This window comes from Labrus mixtus, chromosome 2 (assembly GCF_963584025.1).
Source record: "Labrus mixtus chromosome 2, fLabMix1.1, whole genome shotgun sequence".
NCBI lineage: Eukaryota > Metazoa > Chordata > Actinopteri > Labriformes > Labridae > Labrus > Labrus mixtus.
Window position 1 is genome coordinate 14748285 of NC_083613.1, and position 17557 is coordinate 14765841.

The window sequence follows — 17557 nt, forward strand, 5'->3', positions numbered from 1 at the left end:
ACAAACTCTGTCTTGAGCTTTGATTTATCGTCTCTTACTCTCTTCTTTCTCAGCTTCAATCGGATCGACATTCCTCCCTACGAGAGCTACGACAAGCTCTATGACAAGCTGCTCACGGCCATCGAGGAGACCTGCGGCTTCGCTGTGGAATAACATGAGAGTGTGTGTGTGTGTGTGTGTGTGTGTGTGTGTGTGTGTGTGTGTGTGTGTGTGTGTGTGTGTGTGTGTGTGTGTGTGTGTGTGTGTGTGTGCAGGACTAGAATATAACGGTCACTGCGGCGTGCTGTCTGACACTCTCAGAGCGTGATTTGTGCGTCTAAGAGCGGCCTGCAGTCTTCCTCTTCTTTAACAGCTCTCTACACTCTTCCCTTTTCAAGATCTGTTTGAACAGCTGCTACAGACTCTCCTGACCTTTTTTTATTTTCATTTATTTGTTGTGCTTTTTCATTAATTTCCTTTTTTTTTGTTTTGGTATTTTTGTGAACAATTTGTGTTTAATACAGAGAGTAACTAAAAAGCTGCATCAGCGGTTTTTAAGTAGACTGTTTGTTTTTGAATTCAGAACGAGGAACATCTCACTTTGAATCAGGACGCAGGTGATGACGAACGTACAACCTAGAGGTGCACCGATTGAGCAGTTGGTGACCGGCATTGAACTATTTTCAGTCTTTTGGGGTCGAGATCTGTGAACGGCAGATCCTCTCAAGTATATCTGATTCTGTGCAGAACTCAGATTTACACACACACATCACATGTTATATGCACAGCGACACACAAACACTAACACAACAGCCAAACACACACACACACAAGCTAACATGTCAACAGAGCGTGGACATGAGGTTCCATCAGCAGAGGATAAACAAAGATTTCAGGCACTTGCTTCTCTTGCCTGAAAGTATCTCTAACAAAAATGTCTTTGCATCAGCACCCCCCCCCCCCTCTCTCTTGCTCCTCAGCACTGGGGGAGCACAGTACATAAAATAACAAATATTATCCAATTAATAATCCTGTAATATTCTTTGTTCACGCTGCGACACTTAAATGATAAAACCTCAGCCTGTGAGCGTGAAATTGAAAAAGTTTGAGCTTCCGTGAAACAAATCACTTTGCTGGAAATATAACAGATTAATGCATATTGATAATAAAAACAAGATTGAAAAAATAGCAAATGCCTTTTAAGAGGCAGCGAGAAAGAAAGAGGTAGACAGGGAAGAGACTGCAGGAAACAGTCACCAGTTGTTGTTGTTATTTGTTTGGTAATAAATCGTTCCTTCAGGAGTCAGGGAGAATGCAGCTGAAGAGATTTAGCAGCTTTGGAGATTTTTAAAAGTTAACCTGGGGGGCGGGCTTGATGGCCGATTATGTTGCGCCCTGTGGGCTATAGTCCTGATCGCATAAGACCTCAGCCCTTCGCTGCATGTCATTCTCCTCTGTGTCCTCTTTCACGTTTCCTGTCTCTCTTCAGCTGTCTTATACAATAAAGCCTAAGAGTTTTTTTTATAATGGACCTAAAATTAAATTCAAATTAAAGAAAAATTACAAAAATGTTTGGTTTTGCTGTTAATTATCGAATTAGACTTGACAGGTCAGACCTTGACTAAATCTGGAATCGGTGCATCTCTAGTTCAATCTCTTACAAAAGTGCATAGTTTTCAAATTCTCCATTCAAGAGCAGTTTTCTGTTTTCAGATTTAAAAAAATGATGGAATGAATCGATCCTCGTGCTACTGAATATTTATCACTGCAGATATCCTTCCCTTGTGTCGCCACCTCAACCTCGACTACCACACCTTCCAGTGCTCGTTGCCTGCACATCTGGTCCGCTTCGTTTAGTAGGAGCAACACGTTTTCATCCTACCTCAGTGTAATGCTTTGATACTTGCAGGATTAAGTTCCAAAAACTCTTCATATTCTCTTTGAGGAAAGTCGAGAGCTCATTAAGTCCAAATTCAGGATGGGAAATTGTAAAAAATGTTTTAGAGCAGCACTCCACAATATGTTCAATTTTCATTCCAGCAGCCCCTCTATGACAGTGTTTTTTAGACGGTGAATATCTCGTTATGAACAGATCTCAGACTGGCTTGAATGTGGGTCTGTAGTCGGGGGACGGGCTCTGGTTAAGAGGAAGAGAATCAGAACTTTTCCCCCAAATCACTGCAGTGAAGCCGCAGCTTTTTGTGAACACGTACGTCTCTGCATGTGTATGCCATCATCGTGTGCTTGTATGAGAGGAAGGTCAAAGGTTTTTTTATGGATAAATTCCCCGTCATCTGTTCTTGCACATTGTTTTTGTATTTGGAGCTGCAGAGCTGATGAAACCTCACATTTTGAGCCTGGTTAGTCTTCCTTTTCTCGTTGCATTTTTATTTAACCTAATCAAATTACCTGGAAAAAGAAAAAGAAAAAAAGGGGGCACATGGGACCAGGTTTGATGCAAAAGCTGTTCCAGGCAGGCGTCCGCTTCCACTCACACTCTGTCTTTCTGTCACTTTTGAGCACTTTAAAAACTGAGCAGTGATGCAGGAGTGCTTCCTCCACCTTCGATTAAAGTACATCATGTTTCTTTTCCTGACATTAGAAATATACAGAGTAAGAAGTATCTAAACACCTGTAATATTTGGGTATATATGTACAAACACATAGCGATATTGTTGCTTGTTCTTTGTGTTCATTTTAATGCAAGCATGTTGGTGTCTGCCACAGACCTTTCTGCATTCTCAGGTAAAGTTGTCTTTTAATGTTTTTCTTTTCTATTTTATTTTACATTGATTATGCTCGTATAAGTTGGGGGAGAGGGGTATTAGCAAAACATTTTTTAGAGACCCTTTTTTTTTAAACCCGTGATGGAGTAGAAAAGGCAAATGGACTCATTTGCAGCGCTGGAGCTCTGTGTCACAACCATAGACTGCATACAGATGGATAACGCACCTCGACCTCTTCCTGGTGTGCAAAAGTGAAGCCAAAATCCCACCTGTGACGGGCGATGACATACTGCACATTTGGAGCTAGAGTCACAAGAAATTAGCTAAACAAGGAATCAATGTAATGCAACACAAATTTAACTTACTGAGAAAACATCCAAAATCGCACAGGTCGGTACAAAAATCTGTTCTGCTCACACCCGCCGTCAGGGGCGTGTCCAGACTTTTTGGACTGGGGTGGCCCAACTAGGGCACTGACTAGTGCACGGGTGGCCTGAAGTTTGTGTGCATGAATGAAGAGCATTTACTTACCCCTTCTGTCTGCACTAACCACATCGACTTTTAAGTTACACAAGGCCATTGTAACATTATACAAGCTGCATTCTTTAGGCACGTCCAAAGTCACAATTTAAAACAAACATCTGCACGCTGAAAACTACGAGCTGCCTGTTGCAACACAGCCTTAATTGAGGATTTTAACACAATTCCCACCTCTGGCAAGGCAAACTGCCAATCATAGTAAAGGATTTCGAGGGGCCGCATGGGCCACCCCTCTGGACACGCCCCTTTTCACCATTATAGAAAGCAAAATGACTTGTTTGTGGAAGTTGTGTTTCCTCTCTTATTAGACGTGTATTTTTTTTTTGTTGTTGTCCCATCTGTTAATATGGAGGAGGCAGAGCATATGGCCTCTACTACAGCGAGTCAGCAGGGGGGGCTCTTAATCTTTTGGCTTCACTGTTGCACTGTCCATTTGTTTATACAGTCTGTGGTAAGAACTGTGTACCGACAGCAGCGCAGGCGGCACAGAGCTTTAATGAACAGTCTGTCAACAACATGGATTCTTTAAATCAGTGAAATACACTGAATGCTTATTGTGTTTTCAGAGATCCACAGCTGCTGAGCTACCGGATGCTACACGGGGAAATAAATTTGCTTAAAAACCTGCAATGAGCATCTTGCATCCAGGATCGTCCTTCCAAAGAAATCCCCCTCGCATGAACAGATGCACATGAGAGAGAACGTTTGTCTGCATAATGACGACTCCTTTAACACCTTTTTATTCAACAAGCATTAGTTTGTATCCATGAACAGTTTGTTATGTGGTACTCTGAAGTCCTTCAGTTGTTAATTTCATGCCAATCATCGGACATTACAGAGAGTCTGTTTGATTTAACTCGACTCAGAGGCAGAAAAGAAATGCATTGAACCCTTTTTTGCACGTTATGCACACCTGAGCTCCGTGTTGAACCTCCTATCGACCAAATACTTAATGGACTGATTCATGATTTTTTTTTTTTTTAAATGTAGATAACATATAAATATATTCACACACAGACATGAGTTCATGATATGCACACATCGTGTATGTTTGTCCAGTGCACACGGTCCACCTCTACTCTGTTTTTCTGACTCGTTCCGTCTTTGTGCTTTGAGATGAGAGGCGATCAGACGTCCTTGACAAGTTTGCAGATAATGGTTAATTGTTTGCCACACTTTGAAAAACTGTGACGTCAAGAAACTTTTCACTTTTCTGATACATTCAATGAAACACATTGAGAAACAGTTCTGAGTATGACTTTAAAAAACTGATTCAAAACAAATACAAGCGCTCAACATTTTCTGAAGTAAATAAGACACGTGGTGTACTAATGTGTGTGTGTGTGTGTCTGTAAAGAAGTTTTTATGAAATCGATACAAAACAGATGAAAAAACATTTTTTTTTAACTGCACCGTGTTTCCTTTCTTTTTGATTTCCTATCTGGTTTTGTATTTATTGTTACAGTATATGTGTTCATAATTTTTTCACATCAGCCGCTCTGTGAGCTCGTAACTGACACCTGTACATAAAGATGGTTAAGAAACAAAGTCTTACACTTCCTGTACCCTTACGGAAAGCTGAGCAATAAAACTATGCTGTTTGAACGTCACAGCAATATGTTTTATAGAAACCATGTGTATTACTGTCTGATTTTTTTTATATCTCCATCTCCAAGAGTTTGAGCGAGGTGTGTGTGTGTGTGTGTGTGTGTGTGTGTGTGTGTGTGTGTGTGTGTGTGTGTGTGTGTGTGTGTGTGTGTGTGTGTGTGTGTGTGTGTGTGTGTGTGTGTGTGTGTGTGTGTGTGTGTGTGTGTGTGTGTGTGTGTGTGTGTGTGTGTGTGTGTGTGTGTGTGTGTGTGTGTGTGTGTGTGTGTGTGTGTGTGTGTGTGTGTGTGTGTGTGTGTGTGTGTGTGTGTGTGTGTGTGTGTGTGTGTGTGTGTGTGTGTGTGTGTGTGTGTGTGTGTGTGTGTGTGTGTGTGTGTGTGTGTGTGTGTGTGTGTGTGTGTGTGTGTGTGTGTGTGTGTGTGTGTGTGTGTGTGTGTGTGTGTGTGTGTGTGTGTGTGTGTGTGTGTGTGTGTGTGTGTGTGTGTGTGTGTGTGTGTGTGTGTGTGTGATCCAGCATCGATTATCCGCAGCAGAATCAGACAAAGACACCAGAACATCTGAAGAGAAAAAGTAAGAACGCAATGATCCAGTCAGTAAAAGTAATGACATTGATTATACTTACATGCATACATAAATAGACTTTAATTATTAATGGATGAAGCCTGAGTGACGTCACCCATCTGTTCCTGCAGCTGGAGTCCCATCGATGGTGGTCTCCATGTTGGAAATGCTGTCTCACCCTAACTTTCAGTCAACCTACCGACAGGCTGAGAGCTGGAGCTGACAAAGTTGTACCACTTACATTTTTTCTTATCTTGGTTAGTACACGTGTATCAAGACACTTAACCCCTAATTGCTCCCGCTGCTGTGACAGCGGCGTGCAGATGTATATGAATGCAATTAGTTACTTCTGATGGTCACTTTACATTTCAGTGTGTGAATGTGTAGGTGTGACATGCGGCGTAAAAGCTCTTTGAGTAGTCAGAAGACTAGAAATAAAAGCTCAAGTCCATTTAGCATTTCATTTGTGTTTTCTGATGAAAAATCCCACCATGCAGCCTTTAAACAGTCGCATGTATCAGTGAGTGTGACTGTCTGCAGCAGGAAAATGTAAACAAAGGTTGTGTCAGCAGCGTTGACCTCTGGTTTACCCCACAGCAGCAGTTTTACAGGTATTTAAAATGACTGTGAATAATAATCAGTCTTGTTCCTGGTGGGCCTGAAGGTTTGAGACCTCAGTAACTCATCACAGGAGCTTTAACTTTCACTCCCTGCTTTCTGTCATGTTGTGAGAAGTGTTTTGTTAAAGTTTAAAGAAAAAAACGTTCTGGATAACGGTAGACGGGAGGGGCCAAAAAGGTAAAAAAAAAAAAAAAAAAAAAAGCAAGCCTTACATTCGCCATTGTTTGAGGCATTAATTCGACATTTTTTTTTATTTTTTTAAATAAAAGCGAATATCGTATAAAGGACGAAGATGGAGGACTGTGAGGGCAAACGAAAAGGACACTCAATGCGAGCTAAGCTGCCCGTGAAGAAGAGGGTGAGGAAGGGTCTCTCGGAGGAGGCCAGGAAGGCGAAGCGAGAGTCCGACCGGCTGAGAGCGAAGAACCGGGTGAACCTGGGCCGAGCGCACGGTGTCTGGAAAAAACTACGGGAAGAGAACGGCTTCAAAACGGATGCTGACATGGCTCTCTTCCTCATAAACATGTAGGTAACAGGGATTATTCTGTGTGTATCTATGTGTAAGGGTTTTCCTGACATGTTTCTGCTGCATCAATTGATGTCTGTACTTACAGCTCCATACATGTTTATAATGATGCTCAAACACAGTTAAATCTGTGATATGAAGGTAATGTTGTACAACATTTATTTAGACGTCTGCTCATTAAATACAACTTCCCTGTGGATATGATACTTCCCGGATGATATGTCAAAGGCAGTATTTGATTGTTATTTAATGCGTATTTTGTCGTCGTGGCTGCCCTAATAGAGCGTTATTACACATATATATTATTGTAAAAGATAATACTTATAATAATAATGTATTTTATGTGTCAGTTCCGGGGTAGAGAGAAGCTTCCTGACAAGCTGGGGTAGAAAAAATTATAAAGGCAAAAAAAAAGAGAGAGTTTTTATAGCAGCCGGTGTTACGGTTTGACTAGTGACCGTGTCAACTGGAGACTTTCATCCAGCCAGATGCGTCTGCGGTTGTCAGGGTAACAACCGTGGTCGCAATTTGTGGATCTTTTATTTTTGAGTACAGACATATCTGATAATGACATATCTGAATACAAATATCTGAATATTTTTATTTATAAATAAAAACGCAAAAAGAGACATTTTCGAGTTTTTTTTTTAAGTTTCAAAGGCTGCTGTAACCACGACAAGCAAAAACGCATTCGGCTGAAAGTCACCAGTTAACACGGTCACTTGTTACAATATAACACCAGAATATTAATGATCCACGTGAGCAGGTTGTAGCCAATCAGTTACAAGTTTTGTGTTATGCTCGTGCACAAGCCATGTAAAATGGGACGGGGAGAGTGGCAGAAAACCGGAATGCTTTACATTTCAATGCGTAATTTGGACAGCCGGATTAAATCGAGATTTTTTTTTTTCAATTATAATTTTGTTAAAACAAATTCACAAAATATACTAAGCGCCCGCTTCTTTTATCAAAAAACAACAAAACAATCAGGGTTAGCTTCCACGTAACTAGCCAATCACAGCAACTCTGTACAAATTTGCATCTTCCGGCTTCTACGTGATTTGTGTCGGGAGCGCGCACGCAGAGTCTGACTGTAAGTAATAGGTCAAGAGCGAAAGAGCCATGGCAAATTGCGGTAAACTTCCTATTCCTCCTTTGCCAACGACGGCATATACTGCAAAAGGAGCCAAAAGGACGAAGACCTTGGCTGAGAAGAAAGCTTTAAAGGAAGCGTTAAATAAAAAGAGGGACCAGACCAGGGTCAACATTGGAGATTCATTTCAGAGGTGGAGACAGTTGAGGGAGTCTGAGCTGCTGAAGAGTGATGCTGAGGTTGCTCGATTCCTCCTCGACAGGTAACTGAAGCTTCAGGGCTGGACTGGCAGTCAGACATTTGCCTGTCTGGCTTACGCACCTCACGGCTGAATTTAGTTCATTATATAATACAGGGAAACCAACAAGTTTGGTAACAACGACCACAGTTTAAAGGTGCACTATGGAGTTTTTGTAGAGAAATGTGAAAGTTGGAGAAGTGTGCAGATTATGTGGTATATGTTCATAACTCTATACACAAACTGTCCTTAGAGGAATCTTTGGTCCCTGTAACACTGTTTGAAGATAAAATCTACATAGTGCACCTTTAATCCTTGTTGCATTAACTGGTGATACCCCGGTGTTATAGTGTAAAGAGTGACCTTCCTGCCGAATGCGTCTGCGGTTGTCGTAGTTATAAGATGTTGAAGACGGAACTTGTCCTAACGACTTCCTCTTTGTTATCAGGCAGGCAGTTTTTGAATACCCTTGTTTAATATCAAAATAACTTTTGACATCCTATTGCGCCACTCGCTTCCCTTTTATGAGAACTTGTCAGTGTCTTCATAGTCAGAGGCTGACTGTAAATATTAAGGTTTAAAGAGATTAATAGTAGAAATAAAATTGAGGTGACTTTGCAGATGTCTGTTCAAAACATTGCAAATAATTCCTGTACTATTGCTGTCCAAACACATGAAACCCCACACACTAATGATATGACCAACTAGACCTGCACTGTGCTGTGCTGAACCAAACCTTTCATGTTTCCATGTCTTGTGTGTGTCTGTGAATTAATCTGGTAATTTACCATGTTTATCGTTGTAGATATCTTCAGACCAAGTCCCTGAGTCAGCCCGACTCTTTAACTCTATATCGCCGATCTTCAACTGAAAACCGGTGGGTCAAATATTTTCTATCTGAAATCACTGAGAGTTATAATACATTTATTTTATTTGATAACATGAATGTAGGCTTATCGCAGCCTTTCCCAAACTTAAGACTGCCGCGGCCCACTTTAAAGAGCCCATATTATGCCCTTTTTGGGGTTCGTATATTTAATCTATGTTCTTACTTTTGTACGTTCACAATAGCTAAAGTTCTAAAAAAGTGTCTGTTTTCATGTACTGCTCCTCCTTGCTCCCTCTCCGCTCTGAGTCCATCAGCTACACTCTGCTGTGCCCACACTGTTAGACCCCATGTGGGCCAAGTCTGCTCTGATTGGTCTGCTGATCCGCTCTGTCGTTATTGGTCAGTTGCTCAGCACGCTTCTCGGAAATTTCAACATGAGCTGCTGGGCTTGCCACAACGAGCCAATGGGCTTAGATCAGTGATCTCACACTGACAATTTTTTTTTCGAGGGGGGCTAGAACCGAGCGTTACATGCGGCTAATGCTACAGCTAACAGGAGGACGTAGGAGAAGCCGCGTTTCCACGGACTTTGAATTTTTGCACATAGATGTGCCTAAACATGTGGACACTTGGAAAACACACTAAAGAGCATATAAAACCAGAAAAAGGATAATATGGGACCTTTAAAATACAAAATTACTCCGGGGCCTGTTATAAAATAAAAGTTATGACTACAGCTATCACTTTAGGGTAAATTATTGGACATAACAACATGATATTGTGGGAAGATAGACACGAAAGTTACTAAACATTATGTCCATGAATGGTCATGGCAGGCCTTACTAATCACTTAAAGGGTTGACTCAAGGTAAATCATCATTATTGTGATATTTATTGTATTTTTATACTTGGTGGAGAACTTTTCGCGCCCCGCCTGCAGTACCCACACGGGCCACCAGGGGGCTGCGGACCACACTTTGGGAAGCACTGGTTTATCGTTTTCCTAAATGGGTCTTTGTGTTGTTTTTGCAGCGACAGTGTGCAGTATGAATACCAGTTAGCGATGAGTTCACCCAGTGACGATGAATTTGAAGTTTCTGCTGCTCCGTCTGTTGAATCCTCTGAAAACGGACAGGTAACTGAAACTCTGACATATCCAACACCATGACCTGAAAACTGATATTGAAAATGTAAACAATGATTCAATTTAAAGATGGTAATAATAATTGAATCATTGTTATATGCAGTAGGAAGTATACCAGATTTAAAGGAGACATGTAGTGAATTATTTATTACAACCCAAACCGTGGCTATTTTCTGAAATGTGAGAATACTGAGACTACTGTCGCTGATTATTAAACGCCAGCAGCGATTTGCAGATATGGCGTATCCACCTTATTTCCAGCAAAGGGAAAGACAAAACTCAGTTTCTTCGTCACTCCAGAAGTAAGATGCCCTCGTTGCCGCCGCCATGTTTGTTTTGCTGATACATCGCTTGGCTGAGGCCGAGCCTGCGCAAGGTAGTCGGCAGCTGTCAGAAACCCGGGTAAGGCGTTTACATGCCACATATTGTGTTTTCTTTCAGAGTACTCCAGGTAGAAAAATCTGGTTTCTCAAATCAGGATAAGGTCTTATCCCAATGGATACAAAACCGGTTTCCTCAAGTCGCTGTAAACACACTCAATGAAAACTTTAAAGTGACAGATTGCTGTGTTTTTTTTAAGTCATGTGGAGGTTGTACGGTGTGGAAACGTGCAGTTTGTCGATGGTCACTGAGCTGCGTGCTGATGTTTTTCTTGTTTCATTTGAAGGAGTCTGAAAAAACAGATTCTGCTCATCAACAACTGAAAATTAAAGATGAAGACTCGACAACTCACCTGTCAGGTAACAAAGGTGAGTGATGTTCACAGTCCTACTCGAGTACACGAAGAGGTTAGTAAGGGAATAAGTGATAACTTCTGTTTCAAATTCACAGACACAGATGTAGAGAAAAACGAGGATGAAGTCAACTCTTCTTTCATCGTTGGAGACGGTCATCACATGGTGGATTTGGGCAGGTAAGTTCATTTGAATCACCAGGAAACAGTGTAAGGCATCAATCATCAATGTGGATATTAACAATGCATTACGATCTCGTCTTTGTGAAACAAGCTCACAAGCACTGTTAGATGAGAAATAAAAACAGAAAAATGTTATGTGCATGTTTCTGTTAGTCCGTCAGTTCCTCCAAGAGCCCCCTCGTTCCTTGTCCAAGGAAAGGAAGGAAGGAAGGGCAGCGCACCATGAAATCATAAAGTGAAGAGATGGTATTTTTATGTACGTTTGTCTTTTATTACATGCATGTTTCTGTCTTCTTCAGCCCGTCGGAGTACGTTGTTGATGAAGAGTGCATCCTTCAGCTGTTCAAGTCATGTCGGGAATGCAACAAACAATGTAAAATTAGAAAACAGGTGAAAGGACTGAAGATTGTGATCAACCAGGCCTGCTGTTACTGTGAACACCGCTTCAAGTGGACCAACCTGCCGGACGACGGCGACAGCGGCTTTCAGACGAATGGAAACAAGACAGCACACGGACCGATCCACTCAGTGCAGCTGCAGAGTAAAAGCTGAGACGGGTCATCTCTGAAGGGAGACTTCAGGACAACAGAGGTGGTGCTGCAACCACACTGAATCAGGAATATGTTCCAGTTTTGGTTTTTGCCTGCGATTTAGTGGTTGGAGCGGCTGGACTCGTTTTTCTTTTTCTGATTTTGAGTTGGACCAGTTTGTTCTGCGACACCTTCAAACACATCAAAGACACTTCTGAAGCATGCTCCAGTGTTTGTCTGTAAACATCATGCATACAGCAGGGAAGTGAAAGAGAATGCTTGGATTTGATTGGATGTTGAATCACGGACTGAACGATGGCTGTAATTTAAAGATTGTCTTTTGGGGAAAGCTGGACCTTCCTCTTATTATTTAATGTTTTTCATCCTTGTGCCAATACGCAGCTGCACAAAACGTACCTGTTCAAAACAGGAGTGTTGTCAAATTCAAAAGACAATTAAAACTATATTAAATGACTCATCCCTTTACATGTGTGGTGACACTTGAGACTCCGTTCACTGTCCGATAACAGGCCATCTGTTTGTGGATAAATCGATATGTGTGCCTCTCTCTCCTTGTTTGTAAGAGATAAATATAACTTTTGAATCGTTATAAGACACAAAAAGGACTGGAGAAAAGTCTGTGTTTGCCAACCTGTGACCTCTGCACTCTCTCTTTCTCTTGAGGCAGCTGTGGGTTAAAAATACGACTAAAAATGTTTTTATTTTTAAGCTTGGGTACTTTTCGATGTTGTTGATCAGTAAAGAACAGAGCTTGCATCGTTTCAAAACATGTGGTGTCTAAAAGTATTGGGACATTTTGACCATAGGAAGTAGAAAAGTAGAGGCATTCACGTTGAAAGTACTGCTTAAGCTAGAGACAATGAAGATTGGGTACAAAGAGCCTTTAAAAAAAATATTAAGATGAGGTATAAAGGAGCAATATGTAACTGTGACACCTAGTGGTTAAAATGGGTACTGCAGTCCAAATTCAAAACATTAGAGAGCTGCCCGCCCCCCTCCTCTCTAGAGTCGATGCTCACACAGGTTGCCATGTGGTGGACACTGAAGCTTCAGTGTTTATCCAGCTCTGCATCGGTCTGTAAACCTTTCTGCGTTCTAACCTCTCTCCATGTTTCAAAAGCATCTCCAATATTGATCCTAGTTTGAGCACGTTTCTGCTCGTGGAGCTTATTAGAAACATGCAGAGGCTTTTTAGGTCGGGTACAATCACTTCTATCTGAACCACTTCTCTTGCCCGCTTCCATCGCTGCAACACCTGTTGGTTTGACCTGATAACTGCTCTCATATCTGGCAAACCGAGGGGCGTCCAAAACGGCCGTGTGGGGGTGCCTTAAAACCGCCTATTTTCTCTGGTCCAAACAAATCCAGAGCATTCAGGACCAGAATCTAAAGTTAGAAGGAGGACATACTGGCTGCTGCATTGTTGTCAGAGAAGCCAGCACTTCAACATAGCATGTTTCCTTAATGTCTGATCATATAGTAAGGTCACTTTATCATATCAATCAGCAGATATCTTACATATTACTGCTTTAATATACACAACACATGATGTGGCATTCTCCGATACAGTAGGTGGCGCCGTGCACCTTTAAAGAAGAAGACATTGCACAGCATTTTAAAAACATAGAACTTCCACAGAATCATTGAAACATAATGTCCAGCCCTCAGAGTCCAAATGAAGATGTCTCTCCTTCGTGTCCTCTACAGAAAAAGCGTTCAGCTGCTAAAGTAGCAGCAGACAAGAGATAAAACCAGTGAACATCGGACTGGCTTTCCCGCGATGGAGATCCCTGCGAGAGTCGACAGGACTCGAGCACGACTCGGATTTGGCTCTGCACCTCATGAATGCGTAAGTCCCGCCCATAGACTGAACAGTCTGTCGTCCCTCCTCTGTAGAGTCATGATGTTTCATTGCTGTGGTGAACTTTGTTTTAAGTTAGATATTCGACATTCACTCTGGAGCCAGAGATGATTTGTCACCAGTGGCGATCCTAGAGTCTGTTGGGGCCATGGGGAAAAATGAATTGGGGGCCCTTCCAATCATCACCATTGTGTCTGCCAGTGTCCCGACCCTTACTCCTTTTCCTCTCTCTTTCTTTCCCTCCCTGACAGATAATTTCTCTTCATTTTCCTCAGGTGACTTTCACTGACAAACTTTGTTTTTCACAGCAATAATGCATACAACGCTTGGCACAGCAAGGATAGTGAGTGCTCAGAGGAGCTGCCTGTCAATAGGCAAATGCAAGGCAGGCAACTGCTTGGGTCCCCATGTCGTACATTTAAATTATCAAATTTCTTCTAAAATCAAAAGCTTCCTGGGTACGTGACACATCATCCTCACATCAACTTTAAATCTTAACCCTCACGTTTCCCCTGTCTGTGAATCATCCTGCACATTAATAATTATATTTTTCCAGCTGACACCTGGTGTGTTAAATGTTGTGTACTTCCATTTTTAGATGTGCTCCCATTCCTGTGTGTAAATGATGACAGCTCTCTGAAAACATTGACTCTGAGCCTTATCTTATATTTGTGTCACTGACTGATGAAAAGCAGTAAAAACCTCCACGTGCTTATTTACGCTCCTGGTGTGTTTTTGTAGCGACAGTGTGAATTACAGGTCGACTTTAAGTTCACCGAAAGAAGAGAAACCGGACATTTCAGTCCACTCGTCTACAGATAAACGGGTAAATAAAACTTTCACACGCCCGCCATGTTGAGCTGAAAGAGAATAGATTAACCAAAGTCACACCTTTAACAATATACCTTGAGTAATTAGGAGGTTTTCTCTCGAGGGGGGCAAAATGAATAAATGATCTATCGTTTATAATTTTAATAATTGTTGGAGTATTTAGTTTACTTATAGAGTATTGTGTGATTTTTTGATCATATTATTTTTTCTTTTACCAATGAATTCTTTCAAGGGGCTATATGTAACTTTCAAAAATACTGCGTTTGTAGTGATACTGCATGGCCGTTAGGCAAACTGCACCAGTAACCTGTTGCTCGTCATACGTGCTCGTACGTACACAAACGAGCATCATCGTCGGCCCCGAAACACTGGATATTTACCGACATAATATTTACAGAGGAGGTAAGAGGTCATACACATGTGAAAGTCTGTGAAGGAGTCTGTGTGTCTGTATTCATTCTCCATCCTACAAACGACAGTCTCTTCAGGCACTGGCTGAGAGCAGGAGTGTGTGATGAGTTTGTCCGCCTTTGAGAGCTCTTAGAGCGGATAGAAGTGTGTGGAAGACGACCTCTGACTGGAGGTGAAGATGAAAAGTGTGTGATGAGTTTGTACTGTTGATCTCTGTAAGCAGAGCGGAGTGAGGAGGACGTTGAGAACGTGCATAAAATGTCACTTCCTGGAGCTTTTGCAGAAAATACGAACCGGGGAAACTTTTTATACAGGCAACACAGATAGACAGTGAACATCTACTTTTTCACATCAGTTAACCTTTCGCTTATTAATGGGCGATAAAAAACTATTTATACATGTTGAAAGTTACATATAGCTCCTTTAACAATGTTTTTTTGTGCATAATTAGAATTTTTATGTTCTTCAGTTTTTGGGTAATATTAGGGTCACCTGAGGTTACCATATAAAGGTGGGGAGGCAGGTAGAGGACCAGCATGCACCTGGGTTGGCCTATGTTTTTTTTTTAACCAGGCAGCAGGAGTCATGATTTCTCTTTGTTGCTTTATGAAATGAACTCCTTCTGCCTGCTTACATCACATCTCCATGATGCATCAGTGGTCTAAGTTTTATTTAGTTTTTTTTTTCTGACAAAAAGCCACTAGAAGAAGTCGGATCTTTCTAATATGACTCAGAGGTTGTAGTGTGGAGACATGCAGTTTGAATGAAATGATGTGTGCTGATGTTTTTCTGTTTCATTTGAAGGAGGAAACAGATTCTACTCGTCAACAACTGACAGTTAAAGATGAAGACATGACAACTCACCTGTCGGGTAATACAGGTGAGTGATGTTCACAGTCCTTCTCCAGCATGAGTAAGGGGTTAGCGAGCGAGTGAGCGAGCGAGTGAGCGAGCGAGCGACGACAGGAGAAATTAAACACTCATTAGGGCTGTCATGATTAACAAATTAACACATTTTTAATCTAGTACGGTGGCTGGGAAGTGCCAAACAAAATTACAAAATGTGAGACAAATTTACATTTTGAAAAAGATTTTTACATTTTATAAAACAAAATTAAAAAAGCAAAACACTTTAATCGAGGTCAAAGCTAATTTACAAACAACAGAATCTGATGTGCCAAATGCAGGAAGTGACCCTCTAGTGATTGAGTGAGGGGTCATTATGTTTTGGTGGAAAGACTTAGTGAACAGTGATATGGAGTTTGTGGTGACAGAGAGACGTTTTGTGAAACTCATTTGAGCCAGATTAGTCCGTTTTGCTTTTTCGTGTGGACGGTCTCTCGAACTTTAAAAGGACACTGATGAGACGGAAGGACCAGATATGCACTTCCTGTATTTGGTACATTCCCTTTCTGTCAAGATTCTGTCGTTTGTAAATTTGTTTGGGGACTGGTAAATGGTTCTGCCACTTGTGAAACCCTTTTACAAGCACTGAGACACATCTTGTAAATGTGTTTTGTCCTTGGTAAAAGTGTTTTGGTTTTGTAATTTTGTTTAATAAAATGTAAAAATGTTTTTCAAAATGTAAACTTGTGTGCTTCACACTTTGTCATTTTGTTTTGCACATCCCAGCCACCATAATCTAGAGACCTTAAAACATAAATGATTCCTGTCGTGCAACTTTCCTGTTGCATATGTAAATTTATACGGAACCTCATTCACCTTTCTTATCCTTTATAAAACATTAAATGATGATAACACTTGAGAAGTGGGTGAACATCTATGCCAGACATTTTCTGCCTTTAATGCTAGGCAGTAATGGTCGGCTAAACATTTGCTTATGTGCTCAAGTTGTGGTGTGTGGAAACATTTGATTGCTCTTGGGATTGCATCTATAACTCTGCATAAGAGGCTCATAAATCTGCGTCGTGGTGAGTGCGCTGAGCTGGATGTGCTCGGGCGGTTTGGGCTTGATCCAGTGGTTGCCCTGGGGATTAACCACGATTAAATTGTTCATCAACTGACAGCAGGAGTAATTCACGTCTGTTTCATGCTACAGATGTCATCAAAGTCGAGGATGAAGAAGTCAACACTTCGTTAATTGCAGGAGACGGTCTTCACCTGGTGGATTAGGGCAGGTAAGCTGTTAACTGAAGTGATTGCAGCAACAGCTTATCGTTCCAAACGTGCATGTTTTTTTTTTCCTTCTCCCTCAGCCCGTCAGAGTTTGTGGTTGATGAAGAGTGCATCCTTCAGCTGTTCGAGTCGTGCCAGGAATGTGACAAACACTGTTGAGTTGGAAAACGAGTCAAAGGACTGAAGATCGTGATCAACCAGGCCTGCTGTTACTGTGAACATCGCTCTATGTGGACCAACCTGTCGGACGACAACAGATGAGAAGAGTGGTTTCCCCAAAAAAATGGAAGTTGTAGTTGAGATGATTTCATGTCTGTGATGAGAGAGACGGCGAACATATTCCTGATTCAGTGCTGTAGTGACCCTGAATCAGGAATATGTTCGGGTTTAGTTTTTATTTGAGAGTCAGTGTACAGAGCAGCTGGACGAATTTGTTCTGCAACGTCCTTAAACTGTGTTTTTATTTCCTGATGACATCATGCATGCAGCAGCAAAGTGATCTGATTGGAAGTTGAATCTCACCGTCAGTGTTCAGGAACAAGGCTGTTAGAAGCTGCAGATGAACAGTCGTCGTAGTTCAAAGATGGCCTCCTGGGAAAGCTCGACTTCCTGCTATACTCCGAGCAATACGTTTGATAAGAGAGATTAGAGATTATTCTTTTTGATGTTTCTCGTCCTTGTGCAGAAATGCAGCTGCACTAAACTTACCTGTTCCAAATACAGGTAGATTGTTGAATTTTCAAGAGAATCAAAGTTATATATAATTACTGTTCATTTTCATGGTTGTCGTTACATTTTAAGTCCAAATTCAGATTCCAATAAATAGCTCCCAACGGATATAGGATTTTTGGGGCCGATAACAATATCGATATTGGTAAGAAAAAGAAATCAGATACTAATGTAGCGGCTTATATCTTTCTTGGAGTTATGTTAAATCTGTAGAGATAGATAGATATAGATTTACACATTTATTGTGTTGATCCCTCAAA

At 41.4% G+C, this 17557-nt stretch overlaps 2 protein-coding genes across 4 annotated transcripts in view; both read left to right on the forward strand.

Annotated features, from left to right (window-relative positions):
• LOC132994210 (E3 ubiquitin-protein ligase SMURF2) overlaps positions 1-4876 on the forward strand; it is a 65298-nt gene extending 60422 nt beyond the window's left edge. Inside the window, exons 20-21 of one of the 2 annotated variants that reach the window (XR_009676634.1) lie at positions 54-224; positions 255-4876. Coding sequence is in view for 1 of the 2 variants with exons in the window: in XM_061064414.1 (XP_060920397.1) it covers positions 54-153 (100 nt within the window). In the remaining variant the exon portion in view is untranslated. Of the gene's footprint in view, positions 1-53 lie in introns of both variants that reach the window. The other variant, XM_061064414.1, reaches the window with a different exon arrangement.
• A 1341-nt stretch (positions 4877-6217) lies between these two features.
• LOC132985721 (uncharacterized) lies at positions 6218-11794 on the forward strand. Of its 2 annotated transcripts, none has more exons than XM_061052917.1 (6): positions 6218-6557; positions 8695-8766; positions 9751-9853; positions 10530-10611; positions 10694-10775; positions 11078-11794. In XM_061052917.1, exons 1-6 carry the CDS (start codon positions 6325-6327, stop codon positions 11328-11330), a joined length of 825 nt encoding a protein of 274 aa, XP_060908900.1. In that variant the 5' UTR covers positions 6218-6324; the 3' UTR covers positions 11331-11794. The 2 variants fall into 2 exon arrangements, with proteins under 2 accessions (XP_060908900.1, XP_060908901.1); XM_061052918.1 differs by lacking the exon at positions 6218-6557 and adding an exon at positions 7532-7913.
• The last annotated feature ends 5763 nt before the right edge of the window (positions 11795-17557 follow it).